The sequence below is a fragment of the Procambarus clarkii genome, chromosome 23, assembly GCF_040958095.1.
Source record: "Procambarus clarkii isolate CNS0578487 chromosome 23, FALCON_Pclarkii_2.0, whole genome shotgun sequence".
Taxonomy (NCBI): Eukaryota; Metazoa; Arthropoda; class Malacostraca; order Decapoda; family Cambaridae; genus Procambarus; species Procambarus clarkii.
Window position 1 is genome coordinate 22,607,726 of NC_091172.1, and position 27,371 is coordinate 22,635,096.

At 41.4% G+C, this 27,371-nt stretch overlaps 1 protein-coding gene across 1 annotated transcript; it reads left to right on the forward strand.

Moving 5' to 3' along the window:
- The first annotated feature begins 2,910 nt into the window (after positions 1 to 2,910).
- On the forward strand, positions 2,911 to 27,161 carry LOC123763952 (E3 ubiquitin-protein ligase makorin-2). Its single transcript, XM_045751298.2, is given in 11 exon segments — positions 2,911 to 3,026; positions 5,430 to 5,558; positions 6,227 to 6,397; positions 11,553 to 11,757; positions 11,759 to 11,909; positions 13,874 to 14,103; positions 17,638 to 17,852; positions 24,341 to 24,457; positions 25,740 to 25,818; positions 25,820 to 25,903; positions 26,868 to 27,161. Coding segments are annotated over 11 exon segments (1,611 nt in total). The 5' UTR covers positions 2,911 to 2,952; the 3' UTR covers positions 27,024 to 27,161.
- Positions 27,162 to 27,371: the final 210 nt, after the last annotated feature.

A 27,371-nucleotide genomic window follows, 5' to 3' on the forward strand; every position in this document is an offset into this window, starting at 1 on the left:
TCTCTTTTTTTTTTTTTTTTATTAATCCAACTTCCTCCTTGTTTCGTATATCTCATACAATATTAATTTAGATACACCGAAATATGGACGTAGTTAAAATAATACTATGAGCTGTTGATATTAGCATGAGATGAAGTTATACGTCTCCTATTATTGCCCGCGATTATCAAATAATTACCTGGGGGCCAGATTCACGAAGCAGTTACGTACGTACTTACGAATGTTTTTCTTTTTGGCACCTTCATAGCAGCAACGTCGGTATTAAGGTACGCATTTAAGAAGGAAAATCTTCCTAAGTACATCGCCTCGATTTAAGGACGCCCTCGACCACTCGTAGCTTTACGTAAACTAGATATAACTAAATTTTTCTCTACTACACAACTACGGAGGATCGATTTTAGTATAAACAAACAACTTAGTTGGCGAGTTTCGTTCAGAAGAGTCCTTCGTGTTAACTATATATGCATTCTCTGCATGAAACGTGTAGTAAATATGTATTTTATTATATTAGAATTAGTTTTATAATAACAAGATATTATACCAGTAGTTATTAAGTAAATAAACACTGATGAACATGAAATATGAGAGAAGGTGATGATCCTTCTCAATATGAGAGAAGATGATGATGGGAGCATTTATTATCACCAAATGCCCCTGTTCACCAAGCAATAAGTATAGCTAGGGGCGTACTTTAGCTATACATACCCATTTTTAATTTATTTTGTTTGGTTTTATTTTGAAATTAAATTTGGGTGAGACATAAAAGCAAAATATGCTTCACAAATCTTAGGTAGGAGTAAAAACTTCAACAACATTTGTCATATATACTTAGGCCTATAATTATGATTGTATGGATTATTTTGGCCTGTTAAAAAAGAGAGGGGGAAGCAAGGGTCCAAGACCTCTTCCTATTAAACAATTTAGCTGTGTGTAACAATCAGTAGGTAATTATCAAAAGAAAGCACCAAACTGGGAAGGCTATGTAGCACCATTGTGTGTAACACTAAACCAATTTTTTTTAACAAATAATGCACCTGAGAGTAAAACAAATCCTGTCAGCTGTAAAAATAGTGATGCAGTTATTTAAATAAAAAATATAATGAAAGAAATATTACTGGTTTATTTTTATCCTATCTTTTTGTACTGTACAGTATATGCAAAGAAGTGAAAAAAAACTGAGATATAATGCACAATTTAATGAATGATTCAAAAGAAATATGACTAGAAGGATAGTCAATTAACAATAACAATTACATGCAGGACATAACATATATATATTAACATATTCAGGCCTTTGTATAGGTCTCTATTTTTTCTCACTGTATGAGTTGTATGGAATTCAAAATAAACAGCATTATGGTCTTGTGTTTTTGTTTGGTACATGATTCGTGTTGTTTTGTCGTGAAATTGGTGCATTAGAAGAGTAGGAATAAGGGTTATAATTACCTACGCACATAGATGGAATTCACAGCCAAAAAGCTTATAACCTACACGAATGACAACTGTGTTGTACTATGGAGACGGGCGAGAGTTTGCTGACGGACCAGCTGCCGCCCTCCTCAACCCGTTCTCGCACTTTCGTATAGTCAATATTGACTTATTAAATACGTGCATATGTGACATACAAATTTATTGTGAATATTTTAGTTTACCTTGAAAAGCTTCATAGAAAACACCGACCTTACCTAACCTTCTTAGTATGTTAAGATAAGCATCTTATTGCTTCATAATTACAATTATTACTTAACCTATTATAGGTATAGGTAAGATACCTATAATAAGATAAGCATCTTATTGTTTCGTAATTACAATTATTACTTAACCTATTATAGGTATAGGTTAAGTAATAATTGTAATTACGAAGCAATAAGATGCTTATCTTAACATACTAAGAAGGTTAGGTAAGGTCGGTGTTTTCTATGAAGCTTTTCAAGGTAAACTAAAATATTCACAATAAATTAGTATGTCACATATGCACTTATTTAATAAGTCAATATTGACTGTAAGAAAGTGCGAGAACGGGTTGCCCACCTACACTAGGTGGCAAACTAGCCATTCATAGCTAGTCTAACTGAATTGGAGTGTACCTGAAATGGGTTCTGGGAGTTCTTCTACTCCCCAAGCCTGGCCATGGGGGCCGGCCAGGTTCGACTTGTGATAACTTGATTCAACAGACTGTTACATGCTTAGAGTAGGCAGCAGGCCCGCATATCCACTACAACCACAGCTCAGACCATCTCTTTTAAGGGTCTGAGCTGTGGTGCAGTGGGTTAAAGGCGTACCAGTTATGCCAGTTGCTGTAAGGCTTCTGTGCTGGCTAGGGTTCGAATCTGCTGGTGGGAAAGTGTTCTAAGGTTGTATAATCTCTCTTGCGTGTTTAGGCAAGTTGTGCATTTTATATATATATATATATATATATATATATATATATATATATATATATATATATATATATATATATATATATATATATATATATGTTAATGCGAATGAAAAGCAAATTATCAGACTGAGTATTGCAACACTTAATGATTTTCATAGACGGAATTAGTATTGCTTCCGTGCAGTTCCGCTTGATTTTGTATGAAATCCAGTGTCATTGAACTTCTAAATATCGAAGATTCGTATGACTAATAAAATAAAATAATAAATAAAGCATTGTTAAATGAATAGGTTATTAAATGAATTTACTTGAGTATATATATAAAAAAAAAATATATATATATAATATTGACCAAGGTCGACAAATTTAACTTTGAATAGCGCGCCGGGTCTCAACTCTGCCTCCTAACTCACAGTCTTTAGTGTTGTTTATATAATTTTATTTACCAATATTAAATAGTGATCTTTTATTAAAAATATACCTAGGCATAAATTAAATTGATCAATGTTATGGCATATTTTATTAATATTGATTAATCAATAATAATGTTTCGATAGGAGAGCACGACAATGATAATATTGGAACTTGTTGTCATCAAGGATGTGAAAATGGCAGAAGGAGGAGCACAGAATGTATTGTGTCGGTAAGTATTCCTTCACTCTTTATACCCGGGGAGGGATTGGAGGAATTCATTGATGGCATGATGAGGGAGCGCAGAGATGGTTGTGGGTGTGCAGGAATAATGACGACGCGCCTATGGGTTACCTGTTGACAAAGGGGGTAATGAACAACGGTCAATTTAAAAGCGAAAATATTTAACTTGTCAGGAAAAGTGTTTACTCATTTATCACTTAGAATGTTGGTCACTTAGCTTGGGAGTGTGCAAGTGTGGTGCTGAACTAGCATGTGCTTATTATAAGACACGAGTAGGGACGACTTTTATTTATAATTAACTCATTAGGACAGTTATTTATGAATGGGGGATTTATAAGGCTGCCGAGGTCCGAGGACTGAATGCTTGTCACTTCTTTGGTATGTAGATTTTGAACAGCTTGATCTCAGTAGAAGAAAAAATGGTGGCGAGTCAGCCAAGATGCCACTAAATCAAACTTAATTTAGTGTAACAGTTTAGCATAACGTATTCATGCCTAACCTATACCTAATTGATTTATTGCATTAATCTAAGAATGTTTGTAAGGTGGGGTTAGGAGCCTAACTCAACCCTGCAAGCACATCTAGGTGAGTGTACACATTTACAACTGTACACAAAATTTTGTGTATATTTTGTAGAGTACCCACATGAGCCACAGGGTCATTAGAAAGCACATTTTCAGTGTCAGAATAGTTAACAGATGAATGCATTAGGCAGTGATGTGGTGGAGGCTGACTCCATACACAGTTTCAAATGTAGATATGATAGAGCCCAGTAGGCTCAGGAACCTGTACACCAGTTGACTGACAATTGAGAGGCTGGACCAAAGAGCCAAAGCTCAACCCCCGCAAGCACAACTAGGTGGGTATGTGAGAGTGGTTGGGGGGGGGGGGGGGAGGCAGAGGCTTCTTGTCTCCGACAAAACAAATTATTATGGTTGAATTAAACACATTTAATATTTCTAAAAATATATTCATTATATAACAGTGCAATGTACAGAGTGAGATTGTAACCGACCCAACTACAGCTGTCCAAGATATGTTAACATCTTGCACCTATATTTATTTATTTATTTTTATATATATATATATATATATATATATATATATATATATATATATATATATATATATATATATATATATATATATATATATATATATATATATATATATATATATATATATATATATATATATATATATATATATATATATATATATATTATATAATGGAATGGTCAGCAGCACGACCATTGTCACAATGTTCAATGACTATGTTTATCCATAATTGGTAAAGGAATTTGCTTCCTCTTAACACCTCTTGTGTTGGTTGCTGCTGATATCAGACATGTTCTTGGCAAAATATTATTTAAATTAGTATTAAAGGAAAATGTTAGGAAAGAAATTCTTTGTTACGGATTGCCACTTTGTTATACAATATCACATTAGGAAAGAAACATATGGGTGGGCAATTTCATGGAGGTGGGAGTTTGCTCCCTTTGAGGTCCTTCCTGCTCAATTACTGCCTGTGTGCTCCCACTCTTTCCAGTGATGTGAGCTTGGTGCAGCTTCACACCCAAGTGCATTTGCTGTCTGCATCCCTCATGGGAGAAGAATTTCGGATTCACTCGCGCCCAGCTTTGGTAGTCTGGTTTCTGGCCATTGTGGAGGTCCACTCTGAGTGGCTTCACAATGACATTGAGGTGCTTGGCTCTAGGCTTGGTGTAGGAGGTTTGGTATCTGTTGTGGTAGCGTCAGCAGCTTTGCCTGTGCTCTGGGAGCTAGTGGCTATGTTCTATGCTGTCCGCCTCACATGTTGACAGGCTGTCTTAACACAGTCATTAGATTGGGCCCTGGCCCCTCTTGTTTCCTCCCCTTTGTTTTCCATCTTTCTTGAGGCTGTTGTTGGTCAACAGCCAACAGCCAACTCCTCTGCTGCCACATGTTAATGGCATTTTTCAAACCATCTTTGTGCTCATGGATTTTGGTCTCATTCCTGTGGCTGCTTCATCCTCTGCTGGTTGGCACCATGCTCATGCTTCACAGAGGGTTGCTGCTATTCGTGATTTGCACACTTGGTCTATGAACCTGGGCTTTTTTCTCCGACCACACTAGAATATCTTTCAGACTGAAGGCTCCTTTTGCTACTTATATATATTGCTTCTGATGATAATTAGATGCTCTAACGCAGCTTGAACACTTTGTGTTTGTCTGCCGCTTAGCACCAGTATCACACTTTTGTAATAATGGAAAGATTTTATTGATAACTTTCCCTTAAGCTAAGTGAAGAACTGAAAAGTTATCAAAGGTCTTACTTGGCTTTTGTTGAAAATTTGTGTGTAACCTACTTCATTACACTTTAGACAGCTGATTAATATTTTATATTTTTCAGATATTTTATAAATGGTGCTTGTCGTGAGGGAGAGCGGTGTCGTTTTTCTCATAATCGGGATGAAGCTCGACCTTCAATGGTGTGTCGATATTACTTGAGAGGAACCTGCTTTTATGGCCGAACCTGCAGGTAAAATTTTTGTTGTTATAAAATGATCTTACTCTGGTGTTTTCTAGGCTTAATGACAAGTAAGATAGAAAAGGGAAGCCTGGTGCATGGTGAACGACTACCTTGGAGTTACACTGCTTTAGCATATCCCAATTCCACTGTATATTTTTGGTACAGTATTGCCAATTAAAGAATTACATGCTACGTCAATTATTTGCTGAAAAGTGTGTGCCATTTTGTTGTTTGTGAGGACAAATTCTATTACTGAAGAATATTTATACAGTTCAATATCATCATTAAAGCTGTAGATTAGATTTTTGTTGACAACTTCTGGAGAATGAATGTCTTTCAGTTTCCAAGAGTGATGTATGGATTTCTGTAGGAGTGTACTGTACCTTTTTCCATACTTTGGTAAATCAATGTTAATACGTAGTAAGTTGGCTGCTTTACCTTAATAGTTTACAGGAGAAATTTAATCCATATTTTAATTCCTAATTTACTACTGTATCATTGTTATAATTTTGTTACAAAAATTTTGTTACTGTTATTTACTTTTAAAATTTGTTGAAATTGATTACTGTATATTAATTATTGGTGAAACATTCACTTGTGTTTGGGAAAGGCATTCTGCTGTTCATGAGCAGCCTTTTGGGTATATTTATGGTTATCAATCTTAGGATCTCTTACAGATATGATCACACCCGCCCAGACAACAGTCAGTCAGAGTATACTCAAGAAGATTGTCATGGAGATAATCCTGCCTCCGAGTCCTCCGAGAATGCTAGATTTGACCTAAGACATCGGGATGGTGTTGAAGAAACAAAACCGCAATCTAGTCAGCCTAGTGCACTTGGTGTCAGGTGAGTGCTGGAAGCCCAGAAGTTTTGCTTTTTTAATCATAGTAATGCAACTAGTCTCTTCTTTTTAGTTTTCATTATTTGGATTATTATCTTGTACTATACTGTACTGACATTTAGTATTAAGATCAGGTATATAGGATCATAAACTGCTCAGTGTTTGAGCCAATTCTGTGAACTATAAAGTTGGGCATTTTCTGAACCTTTGTGATGTGTTAAAGTAGGAAGCATGTGGCATGTTCATAATTAGATATATTCAGTATGATATCTCATGGGGTTATCATGTTGATTTCTTATGTTTTTGAGAAGTTTCAATTCAGTACCTCAAATGCCTTGTGATTTTGACTTGAAATTTAATATTTATAAATTAGAGCCAAACAATTCAGTATCTATTAAAATTGAGCAATGTAGCCCATAGCAAAATTATTTTTAAAACTATATTTTTTTAGCATATGCATTCTACTGCTTCTTGAGGTATAGTATTGTATAGTGATCCACAGTACATTACAAAAGATTGCTGGAAGAAATGGCAGTAGGGCATCTCCACTACTACTATGACATGGCCTTAGATACCATGGAAGACAAGCAAAATGCTGAAAACCTATATTCTAAATCTATGAAAATGAAGATCATATGCTATTCTGAGAGCATAACAACACCAAATGAACAGTTGGTGATTACGGTACCATCAGGTCCTGTCGTATATGTATACCATGTGCAGTTTAAGGGTTAAAGAACACAATAAAGTAGCTGCCACAATTGCGATCAAAATGACAGGTTGGATAACAAGAATTGTTCAAACTAGAGATGCTATACCAATTTTGATACTCTTCAAGATGCTAGTGCTCTCTAAAGTGGTATACTGTTGCACAATGTCAGCCCCTTTCAAAGCTGGAGAAATTGCTGACCTGCAAGTCAAGCCTGGCCTCGGGCCGGGCTTGGGGAGTAGAAGAACTCCTAGAACCCCATCAACCAGGTATCAACCAGGAGAGCGTTATTGATGCAGAGATCTTTTACTGCTAAAATCCACTCGGTAAAACATCTAAACTATTGGGACCAACTATTGAGTGCAGGCGGGAGAGATGCGTAATAATTTACACGTGGAAAATATTAGAGGGGCTGGTCCCAAACTTGCACACAGAAATAACACCACACGAGACCAGGAAGCATGGCAGGATGTGCAGATACCCCCGTTGAAGAGCAGAGGTGCAACAGGTACTCTGAGAGAGAACTCTATCAACATCAGAGGTCCGAGACTGTTCAACACGCTTCCACTACACATAAGGGGCATAACTGCCTGACCCCTCACAGTGTTCGAGAGAGAACTGGATAAGCACCTCCAAAGGATACCTGATCAACCAGACTGTGATTCATTTGTTTGGCTGTGAACAGCTGTGTCCAACAGCCTGGTTGACCAGTCCAGCAACCAGTCTGCCTAGCCAAAGAACGGGCCGCGGGAACGCTGTGCCCCGAAATCATCGCAAGGAAACCGCAAGGTGAGGCCTTGAATTATTGCATCCCTGCTAATTCATACAAGTTTCATGCTCAGTGAGCCAAAATGTGGGACAGAAAACAGGAGATAACTTTTCACTCGGGATACTTTTTTTTTTTTTGACAAGCTGCCAGTTTCCTGTCCCCATCGATACCACTAGTGTTGGTGGTTCTCGGGTAAATTCAGGTAAATAAAGGTGCTAAGATGTAATTGGAGAAATATTAGTGTGTAAAGCCATTTTTTAAGGCTTCATACCTGGCCCAACTTCTTAGGCAACCATAAGACGGCAACTAGGGGAGTAGAAGAACTCCCAGAACCCTCTCCAGGTAACTACTGTTTAATACAAAGAACTCTGCCAACAGCATTCACATGCTAGTTGCTATTTTCAAGAACATCACTTCATCAACAAGCATTCATTCCTTGGTTGACTCACATTCTGAATGTGTTCTTTTAACAAGTAGATGCTCATGAAATCATGACTTGGCCATGTGAAGGTATTGGCTTGAGCTTCACCATATACCATACACAGTATGGTTGTAACTAAACAGTGAATGAAGTTCATGCCTAATGAAAACAACAAATACTAATTCAATAGTTGAGTTTCTAGTATGAGGCTTCAAATGAGTTGATGTAGGGTAACAGCTCTTAGCTTGCATTATTGCATTATGAACATAATGCAATATGATGGAAGCAAGAGGGTGAGGGAGGATGGAAGCAAGAGGGTGAGGGAGGGAGGATGGAAGCAAGAGGGTGAGGGAGAGAGGATGGAAGCAAGAGGGTGAGGGAGAGAGGATGGAAGCAAGAGGGTGAGGGAGGGAGGATGGAAGCAAGAGGGTGAGGGAGGGAGGATGGAAGCAAGAGGGTGAGGGAGGGAGGATGGAAGCAAGAGGGTGAGGGAGGGAGGATGGAAGCAAGAGGGTGAGGGAGGGAGGATGGAAGCAAGAGGGTGAGGGAGGGAGGATGGAAGCAAGAGGGTGAGGGAGAGAGGATGGAAGCAAGAGGGTGAGGGAGAGAGGATGGAAGCAAGAGGGTGAGGGAGGGAGGATGGAAGCAAGAGGGTGAGGGAGGGAGGATGGAAGCAAGAGGGTGAGGGAGGGAGGATGGAAGCAAGAGGGTGAGGGAGGGAGGATGGAAGCAAGAGGGTGAGGGAGGGAGGATGGAAGCAAGAGGGTGAGGGAGGGAGGATGGAAGCAAGAGGGTGAGGGAGGGAGGATGGAAGCAAGAGGGTGAGGGAGGGAGGATGGAAGCAAGAGGGTGAGGGAGGGAGGATGGAAGCAAGAGGGTGAGGGAGAGAGGATGGAAGCAAGAGGGTGAGGGAGAGAGGATGGAAGCAAGAGGGTGAGGGAGGGAGGATGGAAGCAAGAGGGTGAGGAAGGGAGGATGGAAGCAAGAGGGTGAGGGAGGGAGGATGGAAGCAAGAGGGTGAGGGAGGGAGGATGGAAGCAAGAGGGTGAGGGAGGGAGGATGGAAGCAAGAGGGTGAGGGAGGGAGGATGGAAGCAAGAGGGTGAGGGAGAGAGGATGGAAGCAAGAGGGTGAGGGAGGGAGGATGGAAGCAAGAGGGTGAGGGAGGGAGGGAGGATGGAAGCAAGAGGGTGAGGGAGGGAGGGAGGATGGAAGCAAGAGGGTGAGGGAGGGAGGGAGGATGGAAGCAAGAGGGTGAGGGAGGGAGGGAGGATGGAAGCAAGAGGGTGAGGGAGGGAGAGAGGATGGAAGCAAGAGGGTGAGGGAGGGAGGGAGGATGGAAGCAAGAGGGTGAGGGAGGGAGGGAGGATGGAAGCAAGAGGGTGAGGGAGGGAGAGAGGATGGAAGCAAGAGGGTGAGGGAGGGAGGGAGGATGGAAGCAAGAGGGTGAGGGAGGGAGGGAGGATGGAAGCAAGAGGGTGAGGGAGGTAGGATGGAAGCAAGAGGGTGATGGAGGGAGGGAGGATGGAAGCAAGAGGGTGAGTGAGGGAGGGAGGATGGAAGCAAGAGGGTGAGGGAGGGAGGATGGAAGCAAGAGGGTGAGGGAGGGAGGATGGAAGCAAGAGGGTGAGGGAGGGAGGATGGAAGCAAGAGGGTGAGGGAGGGAGGATGGAAGCAAGAGGGTGAGGGAGGGAGGCAGGAAATATGTGAGAGAAAGTTGGGTTATCTGCCTGGTTGATCACAATGTGCAATTATATCTTAAATGTCTTCACAGTCAATGCACCAACACTAAGTTTCTCTCAACAGATCCTCCTCCTGTGTCATGGCCATTTGTAAATCTTATGCAGCCACCTTGCACTGGCTTAGACATTCTCAGTGCATATGTTTCTTGACATTTTTTCATCCACAAAGTACCTGTGTTTCACTAACAGCTACTCCCAGGGAAACATGCTGTATAAACCACTGGTAGTGGCTTCAGCCAAATCCACATACAGTTCTTAAATGTTCTTAATGTTTATTGGTCACTAGGCTTATCTTCACTAACCATCCTTTTACCTACAAAGTCCATGATTTGCAGCCTTCGCTTTGTTATCATAAACTAGTACCAATGCCATACTATCCCAGCCCTGCCTAACTATGTTGTAATTTCTCCATAACGTTATATTATCCTTAGTATGTAAGTTGCTCTTACCTTTACATAATGCACCCTTACCACTCTTGCCTGATGACAATGGTTTAAACTTGCAAAGAAAAGTCTGAAAATGCTTGAGTAACAAAGAGCTCAAAGTGTGCTTACACAAAAGAAAAACCACATGAGGTAGGTGTGTGTGTGTGTGTGTGTGTGTGTGTGTGTGTGTGTGTGTGTGTGTGTAAGTGTAAGTGTAAGTGTAATTACCTAAGTGTAGGTACAGGATGAGAGCTACACTCGTGGTGTCCCGTCTTCCCAGCACTCTTTGTCATATAACGCTTTGAAACTACTGTGTGTGTGTGCTCACCTATTTGTGCTTGCGGGGTTTGAGCTTTGGCTCTTTGGTCCCGCCTCTCCTCAGAAGAATAATTGTGTGTGTGTGTACTCACCTATTTGTGCTTGCAGGATCGAGCATTGACTCTTGGATCCCGCCAGTGTGTGTGTGCGTGTGTGTGCGCGCGCATGCGTGCGCACACTTGCAGCTAGTTATGGATACCATGGAAAATCTTGTAAACAAATTCTTCTGTGCAATTTAAAAAAAAACATTTTTTAAGTAAAATGCATTATTTTAAATAACATAAAGTATTAAAAGCTAAAGAATATCAGGTTGGGGGACTAGCATAGAATTGGCCTTGAATTACTGTACAGTATTTAGGGGGATCTGGATTTTCCTCGTGGCCTCATCAGACTTCGTATTATTGAGAAAAAAATATGGATATTGGAGTAGTGTTCTTGTAGTATAATTTGATAGTTGTATAGAGGGATCAGTTCTGTGGAGGCCTGGATATTTGAGGGAGCACTGTAGAGAAATAATTTTATACTTTTAGATATTACATATACATCACTTGTCCTTTCATTACATCATCGACACTGCATACTATAACAATGATATATGCTACCACATTCCTGCAGGTCATCCACACCAGCACCCCACTGTAACACTATATATCTTTGAATCCCATCTGTGCAAAAGTCAAATTTTTATATATGAGGATGTATTGCAATAATTAGCTTTTTGTTATTTAATATTTTACCAATATTGCAGTTAACAAAATAGTTTGCTAAAATTTTCAGCATACATGCCAAGGAGTTCTTATATAACCCTTCAAGTGATCCACCTGCTAGTGGTGGAGGTACTAGGAAATTGGATAGCACTTGCAGCAGCAAAAATAACAGTAACATCAACAAGACCAGTAGCTGCACCACTAACACAAGCAGCAGCAGCAGCAGCAGCAGCCGTAGCAATACAAGCAGCTCCAGTAGTAGGAACAGCAACAAAAGCAGCAAGTAACAGCAACAGTGGCATCAATTTAACAAAACTGTGCAGTAAACATGAGCGTTTACAAAATTTGAGCCAAGACAGTCCTGCACCATCTTGGGTGGATGCCCCAGAATTTGTACCTAGATTTGCCAAAGATAATATTTCTAAGCGTAAGTATTGATTATTCTGTTCTGTAAAATTGTAGCGAGTGTTGAATGACTGTTCATTCCAGTAATTTTCTTAACATTTTTTCATATTTGCATGTCACTCGGTTAGGGTAACCAAAGATGCTTAGCCTAACCAAGTGACTCGCAAATCACTCACTGCTATGCCCATGACTTTCATTCTTTGAGGCTTTCTGAAAATATACAAATATAATTTTTAAAATTATAATTGCCTTTGTGTTTTTGTTTTGAACGGAATTACTGTACAGTGTATAAAGTTTCCTGTACAGTAGCTTCAGTACTTGCATAACCTAGGCATGTATGGTCTTTACAAATTAATATAGGTTTACTATAAATATAATTAGGCCTGGTTTCTTCTCATTTGTATTAGTCTTCTAATTCCTTGGATAATTTTTGGCCCTGCCACAAAGTATGAGTGAAATATTTGTGTGTGCATACCTGCATTGATGAGGAGTAATATTGAGCTCTTTGGCCCTGCCTCTTGGCTGTTGGGTTTGTTACACTGCTGTTGACTTTCATGTGCTTTATTGTACTTGTTCTTACAGCTGTTGAAGAAGGCTTCCACACCTTCCACTTTTCAGATCATTGAACATGCTTAATACCTTAGCTGCACGTGAATTCTTTTCCCACCTATATCCTTTTGTTTTATTTCCCCCTCATATTAAATAGATGATTGCTGTCAGCCACTGCTTTTCACTCTTATTCTATACTGTATGTCTATATTTTATTACATACTGTACATACAAAGTGGTCATTTTAGTTTTAAGAATATTCATAGTATTTGCAGTCTGAGACGTGCATGACAGAGAGACCAGGGATACATATCTCCTTTGACAGGCTATTATCAAATTATATTTTTGTGCAAGTCGTCTTCTCTATATTTAAGTATACCATATGTTGGATTTTCACTTATTTCTGTACAGGTATTGTGTAAGTGTCCAAGCAATATCTGGAGAATTTTTGGTGTATTTCCTTGGAACAAATACACCAAAGATTCTCACCACTTGCATATGGTGGTACTGTACCAGGAATGTCTCGAGTGTTATTGGGCTGTGTTGCCCCTCGCTGATAAATTTTAGGGCATACAATTGGGTTGGGGGGGTTGGTAGACCTATGGTGGTATCTTGAAAATAAATAATTATTGCCAAGCCAATTTTCTACATGCATTTCCCTGATTCCAAGGGGATTAGTTTCAGTAGTCTTAGTTGTTACAGGCAGAGAGTTAGTCTCCACGGTATTAACCCTGTACAGTACAAGTATGAAGGGAGATTGAGTCAGCATCTCGGTCTACTGTAGAAGCCTCAAATTCAATAAAGTACACCTACAACAAACCAATTATCCCAATACAGTATTATTTAGATACATTACAATGCAGTACTGTAGGTTGAACATATCTCATTCTTTGCCCCCAAATGTTATTTTCATTACTGTGCAAAATTTGTGGATGTTGCTAAGTATTTTGCAAGAGTTGGCATGTTTTAAGACTGAGTAAGATCATCTATTTAGTGGGGTCTCCAGTTCTTGGGATCAATGACACCTTTAGTTGGATACATTTTTATGAATTTCTTTTGTGGGATTGAAAAAGTAGTTTGAACAAAAGAGGTAAAGTAATCTGTGGAAATCTTTGGTGGTGCAGCTATATGAAGGAAGCCGATGAAAATAAGATGATGAAAGACCATGAGAAGGTGAAAGTGAAGAAGATGGAGCGAATTTTAAAATAGGATTGAGTCATATAGGTCACTAGGCCTCAGTGTTTCTTATGTTAAGCATAAATCCAATAATGTTGTGAATGGGCAGTGAAATAATGTGTGTGTATGAGACGAATGTTCACATGGAGGATATATGTTAACTATTTTGCACAGAAACAGAAGTGGTTTTATTTTTGCTAAAATATATTTATTTATTGTGATGTCCAAAATATAAATTGATAATTACTCTGTTCAAAACAGAATATGATGTCTCATATGCTCAAGTTGCTGGTGGTGGAGACAAAGATTCCTCTTCAGGCTTCATCAGTGACCTTAGGTCATCAGACAGTGAGCTGTGCCCTACCTACTTAATGTCTGGCAAATGTCAGATAGGTGAAAATTGTTCTTATATCCATGGTTTACTGTGTGAAGTCTGCCAGCTAGCTTGCTTACATCCTTATGATAAAGAGCAAAGGAGAACACACAAGGAGGTAAGATAAATTTGCTTTTTGAAAATAGTTACCAAAATGTTCTTTAACCCCCCTGACTACATTAGCTAAAACTGTGCGAGTAAAAAAATGTTTCTGAAAAATGATTTTTCCTACGATATTGTTAATCATCATCCAGGAAGCATGAAATTCCACATAAAAAGTCTCTACCTGAAGTGGTTTAGTTGTAGTGTCCCAGTGTTGTGTTGATTTGGTAGCTGGGTGGTGGGTGACGAGGTGGGGTGCTGTACAGCAATGATTCTGCCGATTTATTTCCATTGTTTCTCATTTTATTTAATATTTCTCATTCACAGAGGTAGTATTGGTGTGCCAATAGGGGAATTCATTATGTATACCTTGGAAAATATAGGCATGTATAAATGTGTGTGAATATATGCACAACCTGTATATATTCATACCAATATTTGAGCCTAAGTTTTACAATTACACACTAAACACATTTTATGTGCAAATATATATATCGTAAATGAATATCAGAGACTTGCTGTGTTTTAAAAGTTCTGGAGAGAGTGATTGCCAGTGAAAGTCAAGGTGCAGATCACAACAAACGTCACTTATTGTACCATATATGTTATCAGCAATGTGTTTCTGATCTTTAATCTCTCTCTCTCTTCTTGCACAGCAAGCAGTGCATTTGTGACCGGCTCATGCTGCAAGAAGCAGTCAGTAGTTAGTAAAATGTCATAGACAGTACTCCTTTCCAAAGACTACCAGATAAATGTGTGTCATTAGCTGGCGTACTTGCACCACAAACTCCTATACAGTACTCGTTATGCTTCAAACAGATACTATTATTACTAGTTTCATCACATTTAGTAGCTTATTGAAGCAAATTAGCTTCAGTTGACGTGAAATCAGTTTTTCCACCACCACCACAGCCATTATCTTGATCCTTGAACACTAAAATATGGTCACACCCAGCATTATCAAACTAGCAACAGGGTATTATAAATAGGAGCTGCCGTATTTGGGTCAATAGTCCTTTTTCAGTGTCCTTTATTTGTATGTTTTTCTTTTCGTATGTTATGACCGCTTTTGAGTAAAATCGGGTATTGTATAAAATTTACTCCTTGGCAGCTAGAAGTGTGTGAGTTGTCAGTACAACAACTGGTCTGTCAGTCAACATACCCTCACTCCTTAGTCTCTCTCTTCCCTTGCTGTTATAACAGCTTAGTTCATATTCTGAGGGGATAACATCCTAGTTAACTGCCTAATATATATTTATTACATATTTCTCCTCATCCCTAAAAACTTCTAGGTCCATTGAGGTCATTGCAATTTTGCACAGCGTTAACATGGCTGCCCTGCCCGTTCAGTCACTGGATGATGATAGTGTCAAACATGGTGTGCATCGTTTTACTATGGTCCAGGAAGGAAACTTAGGGAACGTGTCTTAGGGCCCTATTACATTTAAAGATAGTTATGCAATGTATTGGTGATGAAATGGCATATCACCAATACATTGGGATAATGAAGAAGCAGATAAACACGGAGTGGTGTAGTCTGGTACATGGTTCACTGATAACTGTTACGAATGTCAAGAATTTAGTATACATACGTATTGAGGCTGTGATGAGTCTGATACAACTATTTTATACTTTTATAATTATCTGATATATAAAAGTCTGCATTAAAGGGAAATATTACTTAAATGTAAATTTTTGCAGAGCCATTCAATGGTTGATTTTTTTCTGGGGGAAGCCCCGTCGGTTCCCCGGAGCTCTCCAGGCTGATACGGATTCATCAGCTTTCTGGCTTCAGTCAACGTGCATAGAGTTTGCAACCCGTTCTCGCAAATTTAATACGTCAATATTGACTTATTAAATATGTGCATAGGTGACATACTTAACATAATAGATACCCTTAAAAAGATTCATAGAAAACACCGACCTTACCTAACCTTGCTAGTATCTTAAGATAAGCATCTTATTGCTTCGTAATTACAATTATTACCTAACCTATAATAGGTATAGGTTAAGTAATAATTGTAATTACGAAGCAATAAGATGCTTATCTTAAGATACTAACAAGGTTAGGTAAGGTCGGTGTTTTCTATGAATTTTTTTAAGGGTATCTATTATGTTTAGTATATCACCTATGCACGTAGTTAATAAGTCGATATTGACTTTACGAATTTGCGAGAACGGGTTGGAGTTCGTGCCTACCGGGGACCACGAGCCGGAACCTGGCCCCTCTCAGAGGGGCATGAGGAGCAATGGCCTATAGAAACCCCCGTGTGTTTGAACTAAGAACATGTTCCAGCAAGAACATGCACATTGACTGATGCCAGAAAACTAATACAGTGACACCTTGGCTTACGAATGCCCCTCTCTACCTACTTTTCAGGTTACGAGCCCAAGGTCTTTGTAAAATCCGAATTGGGTTACGAAGTTTGCTTCGGGTAATGTAGTTTGTTGATACAAACGTGGTGGCACAGCGAACGCCTCAGTTTACCAGTGCCTCCCGCCTAGTGACAATCGCGCCTGAATTCTTTGTAAAGAATTTAAGTATTTTTTGGATTTTTGGATATTTGAACATTAAAATAATTATTTGTATGTATCACCATGGGTCCCAAGAAAGTCAGTGGTAAGGTTCAACCTACGAAAATAGTTGAGAGTAGAGGCAGTAAAGGATGTTCCGTTCTCATTAAGAAAATGTGTGAAGTATGGGAAGAACTGCAAAGTTTTGTTGAAAAAACTCGCCCAGATAAAGCTGTAGCAGGCTGCTGCATTGACCTTTTAAATGACAATGCGATGTCTTACTACAGACAAGTGTTAAAATGTAGGGAAAAGCAAGTGTCTTTATACAGATTCTTAATAAGACAAGCAAGCAGTGAGTCACAAGCAGGTCTTAGTGGTATGCAGGCAAAACGTGCCAGAGTGTGTACCCCAGAGAAGTCCTCACTGCCTGATGTTATAATGGAAGGGGACTCCCCTTCCAAACAGTAACACCTCTCCTCCTCCATCCCCCCTTCTCACTATTTTTCATACACCAACAAGAGTCATCAATAAAGGTAAGCAATAACTTGTACATACTTTAGTACTAAAGATTTGGGTGAATTAGGTATAAAATTTACTTTTAAAGTTAATACTTTTGGGAGTGTGGAATGGATTAATTCAATTTACATTATTTCTTACAGGAAAATTTGCTTCGGTTTACGAATTTTCGGGTTTCAAACCGTCTCTGGGAACGGATTAAATTCATAAACGGAGGAGCCACTGTATATTCATATCGGCCTGGATAGCCCCGGGGAGCCTTTGGGTCTCACCCAGAAAATGGCGTTTCATTACATTCAACGCTGGTTTTTTTGGGTATTCATTAGCAATGCTAATGATAAATTATACATTGTAAAAACAAAAAATTAAACAATTAAAAGGTATATTGTAATTGGAGAGGGCAGATAGTCAAGCACTCCATGTGTAGACCTAATATCAATAAAGCAAAGAATATATACCAAAAGATAGCAATTAACATTAAATATGTGATTGCCAGTTGTATAAAGTATTACTTTTGTAGGAGTGTACTAAGCTAATGGAAGCAGAAATGGAGCATTCATTTGCTGTTGCAAGATCTCGAGACAAAGTTTGCGGGATCTGCATGGATACTGTAATGGAACGTCCCCTGGCGTCTCAGCGAAGATTTGGCATCTTACCTAATTGTGCCCATTGCTTCTGTCTGAACTGCATACGCAAATGGCGGCAATCTAAACAGTTTGAAAATAAAATTGTTCGGTAAGTGTGCTTTAAGAGATTATATTGTTTCTACTGCATACATTAGGCATCTTTCATGTAAATTTGCCATTAATAAGTTCCAGTTAGAAAATTCTGAAAGTCATAGGCTGTCTAAAAGTAAAATCTTGTTTCCTTCAGTCTCCATACTACTGATAATTTAATTTAATAACATTATCATTATAGCTCTGCTTATTTACTTATGTTGTGGAATTTCTTTTGTGATTCATTTTCTTATTTTTGCGACTTATTTTTGTGACTTATTTTTGTGACTTATTTTGTGACTAATTTTTGTGACTTATTTTTGTGACTTATTTTTGTGACTTATTTTTGTGACTTATTTTGTACCATTCATTCTTGTGTAATGAATGGTACAGGGGTTTCTGCTCTTTCGGTCTTCGTGTTGGTTTTGTTCGTCTGCTGCCATCTCCTTTTCTGGCGGTGACCGGGACTGCTGCTTTCCGGAGGGGTCCCTGGGTTATTGATGCTTGGTTGGTTGGGTTGGGGGTGCATCATGTTGTGTCTGGTGGCGGCTCTTCGCCGTTGTTGCACGCCATGACTTTTGTGTCCGGGGATGCGCTTTGGATTGATTCGGTTCCCTTCTTCCCTGTTCGAGGATGCGGGTCACCGAGGTCGTCCACAGAGTTCTTCAAGCTAGCCAGCCTGAGGTCTCTCCCCGTGCCTGTAACGTTCGTAAGTTTGCTGCTCTTACTGCCGTCTTTGGCTCCATGACCTGGCCTGACATTCTGGCACGGGGCTTTTGGTGGTCGAACAGGGTCTTGGCTGCTCATTACCTCGTGCTCGTCCCTGGGCCTAGTCGTGCCTGTATCGTTTTGGGTCAGCGGTTGCAGCCAATTGTCTCGCCTTCGAGTTGTAGAGTGAGCATGACCACCCCCCGGGTAAGTCCCTAAGTTTTTTCTCTGTGGGGTAGTTAGCTTCGGGAAACCGAAGGGGCTCCCCCCAGAAAACCAGCGTTGAATGTAATGAAATGCCTTTTTCTGGATGAGATCCAGAGGCTTCCCGACATCCATCCCTCCCTCTGGTCGGCGGGTTTTTGCGTGTTTTGACATCCAGCCTAAGAACTAAAGGTGGATAGCCGGCATGTGGGGTCTGGGGCTCCCCCTTCCTCCTCCCGGGGAGGGGAGAGCTGTGCAGACAGTGACGCGGCGACGTGTGACGTCATGGTTGTTTGCTTGTTTCGTTTAGGAGAGTTCTATTCACTTGTTTGGCTTTTGGTAGCAATATTTTCACCAGAATAGAGGGGTTTGTTTTGGGATCTTACATTTCTGGGTGCCTGACCCGGTCAATAGCAGACATAGAATGCTTCCAACCACACGGGGGTGTCTATAGGCCATTGCTCCCCATGCCTCTCTGAGGGGGACAGGTTCTGGTCGTTGTCCCCGGTAGGCCCACAGAACTGCATGCACGTGACTGATGTCAAAGTCTGAAATTAGCATATCAGCCTAGTAAGTTTCGAGGAGCCTCCGGGTCTCACCCAGAAAATGGCGTTTCTTTACATTCAACGCTGGTTTTTTTCAGGGGTTGGAGGTTTGGAGGCTGTCTCTGCCCCTGGGTCCCAACTTGGGGGATGCTGGGACTGGGGAGTTGTTGTCCTGGAGGCCTTAGGCTCCCTTCGACCCCGCTTGGGTGTTGGTGCCCTCTTTGTGGGGCTTGTTGTTGTAGGGGAAGGGGTTTTCTTACCCCTCTTCCCTGTATAAGTATAATTTGCGGTTGGCTCCTCCCCGGGTTCGGTTCTAGGTCCCCTTGGGTTCCTCGGCTCCTTCATTCTGCCTCTCGGATTTCTGCCTCTCGAATCTCACCTAAGGAGGTTCGGGAAGCTCTTGCTGTGTACCTCCTGCGAGACCTGGATTCTGCCTCTGTCATGGATCCATCCTCATTTGTATTCAGTTCTTCTTTTCCCCCATATTGAGTGCGTTTGGAGGATCTGGAGTCTTCCTGGCTGGCACACTGCCTGTACTTTTTGTTGGGAGCGTGGCATGGGTTCTGTTGGACCTGTATGCATGAGTGGCGAGAAATTCTACCATTCTACAGGTTTACCTGGGGAGGGGGGCCAATTCGAGCACCTTAATGTGTGTGCTTGTTCCCCCGTTCTTTCTCGGGATGTTGGCCTTGTACAGCTGCACGTGCAGGTAGAAACCTGCACGTGCAGGTTTTTGGTTGCTTAGGATTTGTGCGCTCATGGGCATTTGGCTTCGGTTTTGTGCTTCTTTTCCCATCCCAAACTGTCTTTGGCCAGGCTTGAGGATGTGGATTCGTTGAGGGCTTTGTCGGGTGTGCTGGCCTCGGCGGCTTGGGTGTTGGCCGCACTGTTGAAACTGTTTGCACCTATGCTGATGAAGGCGGTATCTGTTCTTTGCTTCTCTTCTCGTGTGCTGTCAGACTGTGCTCTCTCTCTCTCTTTTGGAATCCTCTTGGGCCCTGGCTCTTAGGTTTTCGTCACTGTTTTGTCCATTGCTGTTTGTGGAGGCTGCTGTCATGCAATTTCTGTCGGCGGCTTCATCTAGTTAGCATCCGATGTCGAACTTGGTTGTCCACGGTGGCCATGCTCGATCTTCTTGGAAGGGTCGTGCCAGGGCTTGGGGTGGGCCATTGGTGCCAGCTTCTGAGCCAGCGCTTCCTTCGGAGCCGGTGTTGTACAGTTGGCACAATGATCACTTCGTTCGTCAGTCGGCTTCTCGTAAGGGGCGTCAGCCCTTTCGCGGTTCGCCCCTTTGGCGAGGTGATGGGGGGGGGGAGGCATGCTCTGTTTGCTTACGTTTGGTCCTACGATTTGTGGGCGTTTCGGGTCATGTCATCCGGCCTCTGGTGGTGTTGGGTGGCTCTTTCTCCTTTGGGGCGTTCAGGGTTGGCGAGGCAGGCTTCTTCCCCTGCGATTCGTCGGTTCATCTTAGAGTGGATGCGCTTGGGTGTGGTCGAAACGACCTTGTCCTTCCGGTGGGTTTCCTGCCTGTTAAAAGTACCGAAACAGAACTGTAAAGATCTGAAGTTCATTCTGGACTTGTCCCCGTCTGAACCCCTGGATTCCTTGTCCGTCCTTTTGGATGACTACCCTGTCTCAGGTCCGCTTCTTTTGGAGCCGGGTGCCTGGATGGTGTCCCTGAACCTCAAGGACTCATATTGGTACATTCCTATTCATCCAGAACATGGAAGAACTCAGCGATGCCCTAGACTCCCTTGCTTCTGGTAAAGCTCCTGGCAAAGATGGCATCCCTGCTGAGACCTTGAAGTGCTGCAGAGGTAGCCTGCTCATGGAGCTGCACGAAATTCTCTGCCTCTGCTGGGAAGAAGGAGAGGTGCCACAGGACATGAGGGATGCCAACATCGTCACACTGTATAAGAATAAAGGTGACAGGGGCGACTGCAACAACTACCGTGGAATCTCCCTCCTCAGTATTGTCGGAAAGCTGTTTGCTCGAGTCGCATTGAAGAGGCTCCAAGTACTTGCAGAGAGAGTTTATCCAGAATCACAATGTGGATTCAGAGCTGGCAGGTCCACCATCGACATGGTCTTTTCCCTCAGACAACTGCAGGAGAAATGCAGGGAACAGAAGCAGCCACTCTTTGTAGCCTTCATAGACCTGACGAAGGCCTTCGACCTCGTCAGCAGGGATGGCCTGTTCAAGATCCTCCCCAAGATCGGATGCCCACCCAGGCTCCTCAGCATCATCAGATCTTTCCATGAGAACATGAGGGGCACCGTGGTCTTTGATGGCCTAACATCAGGCGCCTTTGACATCCGAAGTGGAGTAAAGCAGGGCTGCGTACTGGCTCCAACCCTATTCGGGATTTTCTTCGCAGTTATGCTGCGGCACGCCTTCGGATCTGTCACGGAAGGCATTTACCTCCGGACCAGGTCGGATGGGAAGCTCTTTAACCTCGCCAGGCTGAGAGCCAAGACAAAGGTTCGGCTGAGGTGTCTGCGCGACTTCCTCTTTGCCGACGACGCAGCAGTCACTGCCCACTCAGCTGAAGACCTCCAACGGCTCATAACCCGCTTCAGCGAGGCCTCTCAGGCTTTCGGACTCAGCCATCAGTCTGAAGAAAACACAAGTCATGGGACAAGGAGTGGACTCCCCACCTGACATCGGCATCTCTGATTCCATACTGGAAGTTGTTCACGACTTCGTGTACCTGGGCTCCACAATCTCTGACTCCCTCTCTCTTGATACGGAGCTAAACAAACGCATCGGTAAGGCATCTACTACCATGTCCAAACTGACAAAGAGAGTGTGGGCCAACAATAGGCTAACTGAGTATACTAAGATTCAGGTTTACAGATCCTGTGTCCTGAGCACTCTCCTTTATGGCAGTGAGTCTTGGACACTCCGCGCCCGTCAGGAAAGACGGCTGAATGCCTACCACATGCGCTGCCTTCGACACATCTTGGACATCACCTGGCAGGACAAGGTGACAAACAACAACGTCTTGGGGAGAGCAAGAATCACCAGCATGTACACAATGCTGAAACAGAGACGAATGCGCTGGCTCGGGCACGTTGTGCGAATGGGCGACGGCAGGATCCCCAAGGATCTCCTGTATGGAGAGCTGAGGCAGGGAAAGCGTCCAGTAGGCAAGCCCCAGCTACGGTACAAAGACGTATGCAAAAGGGACCTGAAAGCCATGGACGTCGATCTTGCTATATGGGAGACACTGGCTACAGACCGTTCAGCCTGGAGGCAGTCTGTTCAACGAGGTCTCTCCAAGTTCGAGGAGTCACTTGCCAAGGAATCGGAGGCAAAGAGACAGAGAAGGAAAGCCGGTAACCAGGAAGACAGACCAGAATCGGACTTCGTTTGTGCTCGGTGTGGGATGGACTGCCACTCTCGGAATTGGCCTCATCAGTCACACCAGACGCTGCACCAGGATTGACAACTAGGGCGCAACTCCATAGTCTCCCGAGACTGAAGGATGCCTACTGTTACTGTACTACTATTCATCCAGAGTTCACGGACTGGTTAAGTTTCATGGTGGGGCATCTAGCTTAACGCTTTCGTTGCCTTCCTTTTTGCTTGAATCTGGCACCTCACGTTTTCGCGTGTCTTACCCAGGTTGTGGTGACCTGTCTGTGTCTCCTAGGGGTTTGGGTTCTGGCCTACCTCGATGACTGACTGGTGTGGGCATCCCAGTCAGTCTGCTTATCTGCTGCTTCAAGTTTCTGGTAAACTGGCGGAAGTCCCATCTGATTTCGTCCCAGGTTCAAACCTGGCTGGGTTTTGTTTGGGACTCTCGGACCACTTCCTGTATCTCTCCCTCTGGAGGCATTGCTGTGGCTGCAGTCCTTCCTTCAGCTGTTTCAGGGGGGTCTAGGGGTCACTCGGCGGTTGCTTGAGCAGTTGTGTGGGAGTCTGAACTTTGCCTTGCTGGGCTACCCGCTGGGTTGGCTTCAGCGTCTGTTCTAGTTCTTTTGGGGAAGCCCTTCCCACCTCTCGTGATTGTTGGGTTCACCCTCCAGGAGCCATGTGTCAGTTGCTGCATCGCCGGCTTCCTCTTTGTGTTTTTTTGGGTTCGGTGCCTTGGCGCCTACCCGAGTCTGAGCATCGGCAGTTTCGTTTTTGATGCTCAGTCTCCAAACTAAGGTGTGAATAGGTCCGGAGCTTCCCCCTTCCCCTCCCAAGGAGGAAAGGACTGCCCGGACAAGCGGCGCGGCGGCGGTGAATGATGATTGCTTGTTTGCTTTTTTCCTTTGGGGAGTTCTGTTTCTCTATTTGGACTTTTTTTTCCGATTTCCTACCATATGGTGTTTGTTTTGGGATGCCTACCTTTCTGGGTGCCTAATTCAAGTTGATGGCAGACAAGGAATACCCCTAAATACAACGGAGGGTCTCCTTAGGCCATTGCTCCCTGTGCCTCGCTGAAGGGGCCAAGTTCTGGCTCTGGTCCCTGGTAGGCAGAACTCCATTGACTGAAGCCCTAGACTAATATAGTGCATATCAGTCCTATAGCTCCAGGGAGCCTCCAGGGCTCATCCAGAAAATGGTGTTTCATTACATTCAAGTCTGGTTTTATGTACCATTTTATTGTTTAAACTTACTTAAGAATTGTTATGTCAATTATGGCAAAAAAATATTTACAATAAATTGTGAAACTCTTAGTGGACCAGAATAATTTGTAAATGGGACCAATTTGGTCGCAATTCGTGTGTTGGAGTGTGGTGGTGCCAACATAGTGGGAAGAAATTTTTGTGGAGATGGGTTTCCAGTCCAAACCCTTTCCCTCCTCTATCCAACTCTATAATGGAATTTGAGGCTGCTTGTATTACTTACTGGTGGGCTACAGGGTATGGTCTATGCTGTATATACAAATGCTAATACTGTATAATACAGTGAATGGATCAGAATTAATTAAGTATAATTTTTCAGGAAATAGCTTAAAATATTTGGTATGGATGGGTAAAATGAGTATTCTTTGTGAACTATGTAATGAGAAATTGCATTATGAAAAACATCAAAATTTCTGCTCATCGTTCACAGATCTTGTCCAGAGTGCCGAACGCAGAGTGATTTTGTTATCCCCTCTCGGTACTGGGTTGATGACAAAGATAAGGAAGAGAAAGATAAACTGCTTGATAGTTACCAAATTGCACTAAGGTATTTTGTGTGTCCATTTCTGATGTCTATTTATAGTATGTACTAGTGTTTAGTGTATCAGGATTAGAGTTGGGCTTATTGTGTCAGCGGTACTGTTAAGTAGTTTAGGCACGGGTTGTCTCCTGTTGAAGCCCTTTCCAGCCATTCTGTTTATAAAGAAGTATTTTTCAATTTTTGTATTATAATTTTTGTGTTATAATCGGTTACTTTATCTTTATATTACATGTAATGTGCTGCCATCTAGTGGCTAGTGGTACTCAATGTTTCTAATTTGTTTTAATAATTTGTGTTTCTTGTAAATCAAAAAAATGTTTATAAGGTGCATTGAGAATTAAGTTTTTTATGAATTTCTCTGCTGTATTCCCTTCTTATTTTACAAGGCAGGATGATTAAAATGTCAATAATGAAAAAGATTTTTGACATATATATTGGCTTTAGCAAAGTCTTTGTTAATTTATCAGTGACTACCAGGGAGTGAGATGAAGCTCTTTATGCCCCATTTCCTAGCCAGTTTCTACCTGGGAGTAATTACCTCTTTCAATATTAACATTCTCAGCCTAATTTGTTTAAAGTTGTGGATGGAATTGGCTTTAACAACCTCTCCCTTCATTGCATTTTTCTACCATCCCTACTGGGAGCGAGAACTTCCTTATGTCTCTTCTTCTCGTTTGCATCTCCATCTTCCACCAACATTCCCTTGTTCTACCGCTTATTAATTTATATATCTGCCTTTATCCACTTTGATAAGAGTCCTCCTTAAAGTGTAATGAAAATGGTGGTAGGTGTTGGGAGGGGGGGGGATGGACTAGAGGTCTCATAATTGGGATTAGAAACATTGTGTCATCTGAAGAAAATTCGGTTAATCATAAATGGAGTCATCTCCTTTGAACTGAAGTGTCCCAGGGTTCTGTCCATGCACTTAAGTTGTTTACCATATGTACATGTGATATTGTATTTCATGTCCTACAGTTCTGTATTTAATTATCTATTAATAACTTCATATACCTTCCTTACAATGGAAAATCTTATTTAAGATTTCCTGGCAGGAAATCCTTCTAACATCATGTAATGAGCCATTTCTCTTTGCTCTCTCACTTCCTTATCGTAATAATTATATTATATAAAATACATTTGAAACATGATTCGGTGGAATATTCATTGGTACTGCACAAAAATGATATACCCTGTAATACCACTAATATTCAGAACGTTTTGGACTAGCCTTGTATGACAAAAATTTGTTGACTTCGCTGTACTGAAGCTGTTGTATGATTTATTGCAGTGCTAAACCCTGTAAGTACTTCAAGCAAGGAGAGGGACAGTGTCCATTTGGCAATAAGTGCTTCTATCTACATGCTCTTCCCCGATGGTACAAAGAAAGATGTTGGTCCTCCAAGACGCCGTCGTCGATTTACTGCAGATGGAGAATTACAGTTGTATCTTGATGTAAGTAATAAATGCTTTGCTAGTTATGCTAAGTACATAAATTACATCTAACTCACTCCAACTTGTCTTGAAGTCAATGTTTACATACTATATGAGACACTAAATATAACATAACCTCACTGCACAAAAGCAGCAGCAAAATATTACCACAGGGACAACACACTTCATATTAGCATCACATTACTACATTTTTCAGATGGACATTAACCCTTAAAGCGTGCAATACATATATACTGTATATGATTTGAGTAAATGTTGCTGAGCGGTGCACATTGCATATACAGTATCTGATTTAAAGTACCGAGCAAGGTTTAAAAGTCCTTCGGCTACACAGGGTTCACATCAGCTTCTTCAGGGCTCTAGTAAACAGATGCCATTTAAAAATAAAAATTGCGGGTAACATTCCCAGGTGTGAGAGCTTTAGTACTGAGTGAGCAACCAAGGCTGATGCATGCAGCATGAGCTAACAGCACTGCTGTTCAGCCTGTGACCACAGCATCTCCTAAAAATGTCAAAATATATATGTAACTGCTATTAAGAAGCAATAGTATTACAGAAGACCCTTGACTGTGATAAAAATTAGCAGGATTGTGCTGATAATTAGCGCTGTGCGTATTATGGTGGGAGGAGTAATCTTGGTGAGGGAGGGAGGTAGCATCGTCTGCTGACTCTGTGTGGTGACCTGTTATTGTCGGGACTCGCCATACCAGCTTAATGGTTCACTGTGGTGAACACAAATGTAGATACTTATATATAATGTGTGTTTATATAGTGTAATAACAGCAAAAGAAGTATGTTCATATGAAAGTTCGTAAGAAGAAGTTCATATGAAAAGGTGTAGGCAGAGGATGCATTTCTTTTATCATATACTGTACTAGGTGCATTCCCTGTGGCCATATTTCTGTTATCTTTCTTCAGTTGCTTACAAAATACTTCATAAATTAATAAACACATTTATTACCAGAATATGGTGCTCTGGGATTTTATTGAAGAGCGAGAACATCGTCTGGAGCTGCTTCGAGGCTCAATCCAAACTCTGCTCTTGGAATTGGAATTGGAAGACTTGGCTGATGAATTCTACTTTGCCGATGACTCTGTATCAGAAACTTCTGATTTATAGGTTTGGGATTTTAATCGTGTTAATGAAAAAAAAAACTGGGAAATTTATTGTTTTGAATACAACAATTAAAATGACATTTTTCCACTTAAATGTTGATCCGTAAGTTAAATATACAGTAATTGCTTCTGAAATTTGATGAAAATTAATAAGTTTCTAGGGTTACATAATGTAAGCTTAATAAAGCTGTGAATAATAAAAAAATGGTAAATAAATATTAAAAGTACTGTTCTTTTTTTTCAGAAGCAGTTAAACTATTAAATTGGTATATATATATATAGTTGTATCTAAAATGTTTTAACAAATTTATTGGAACATTTTCAGAAACATTTGTTCTATAGGGTTAATATA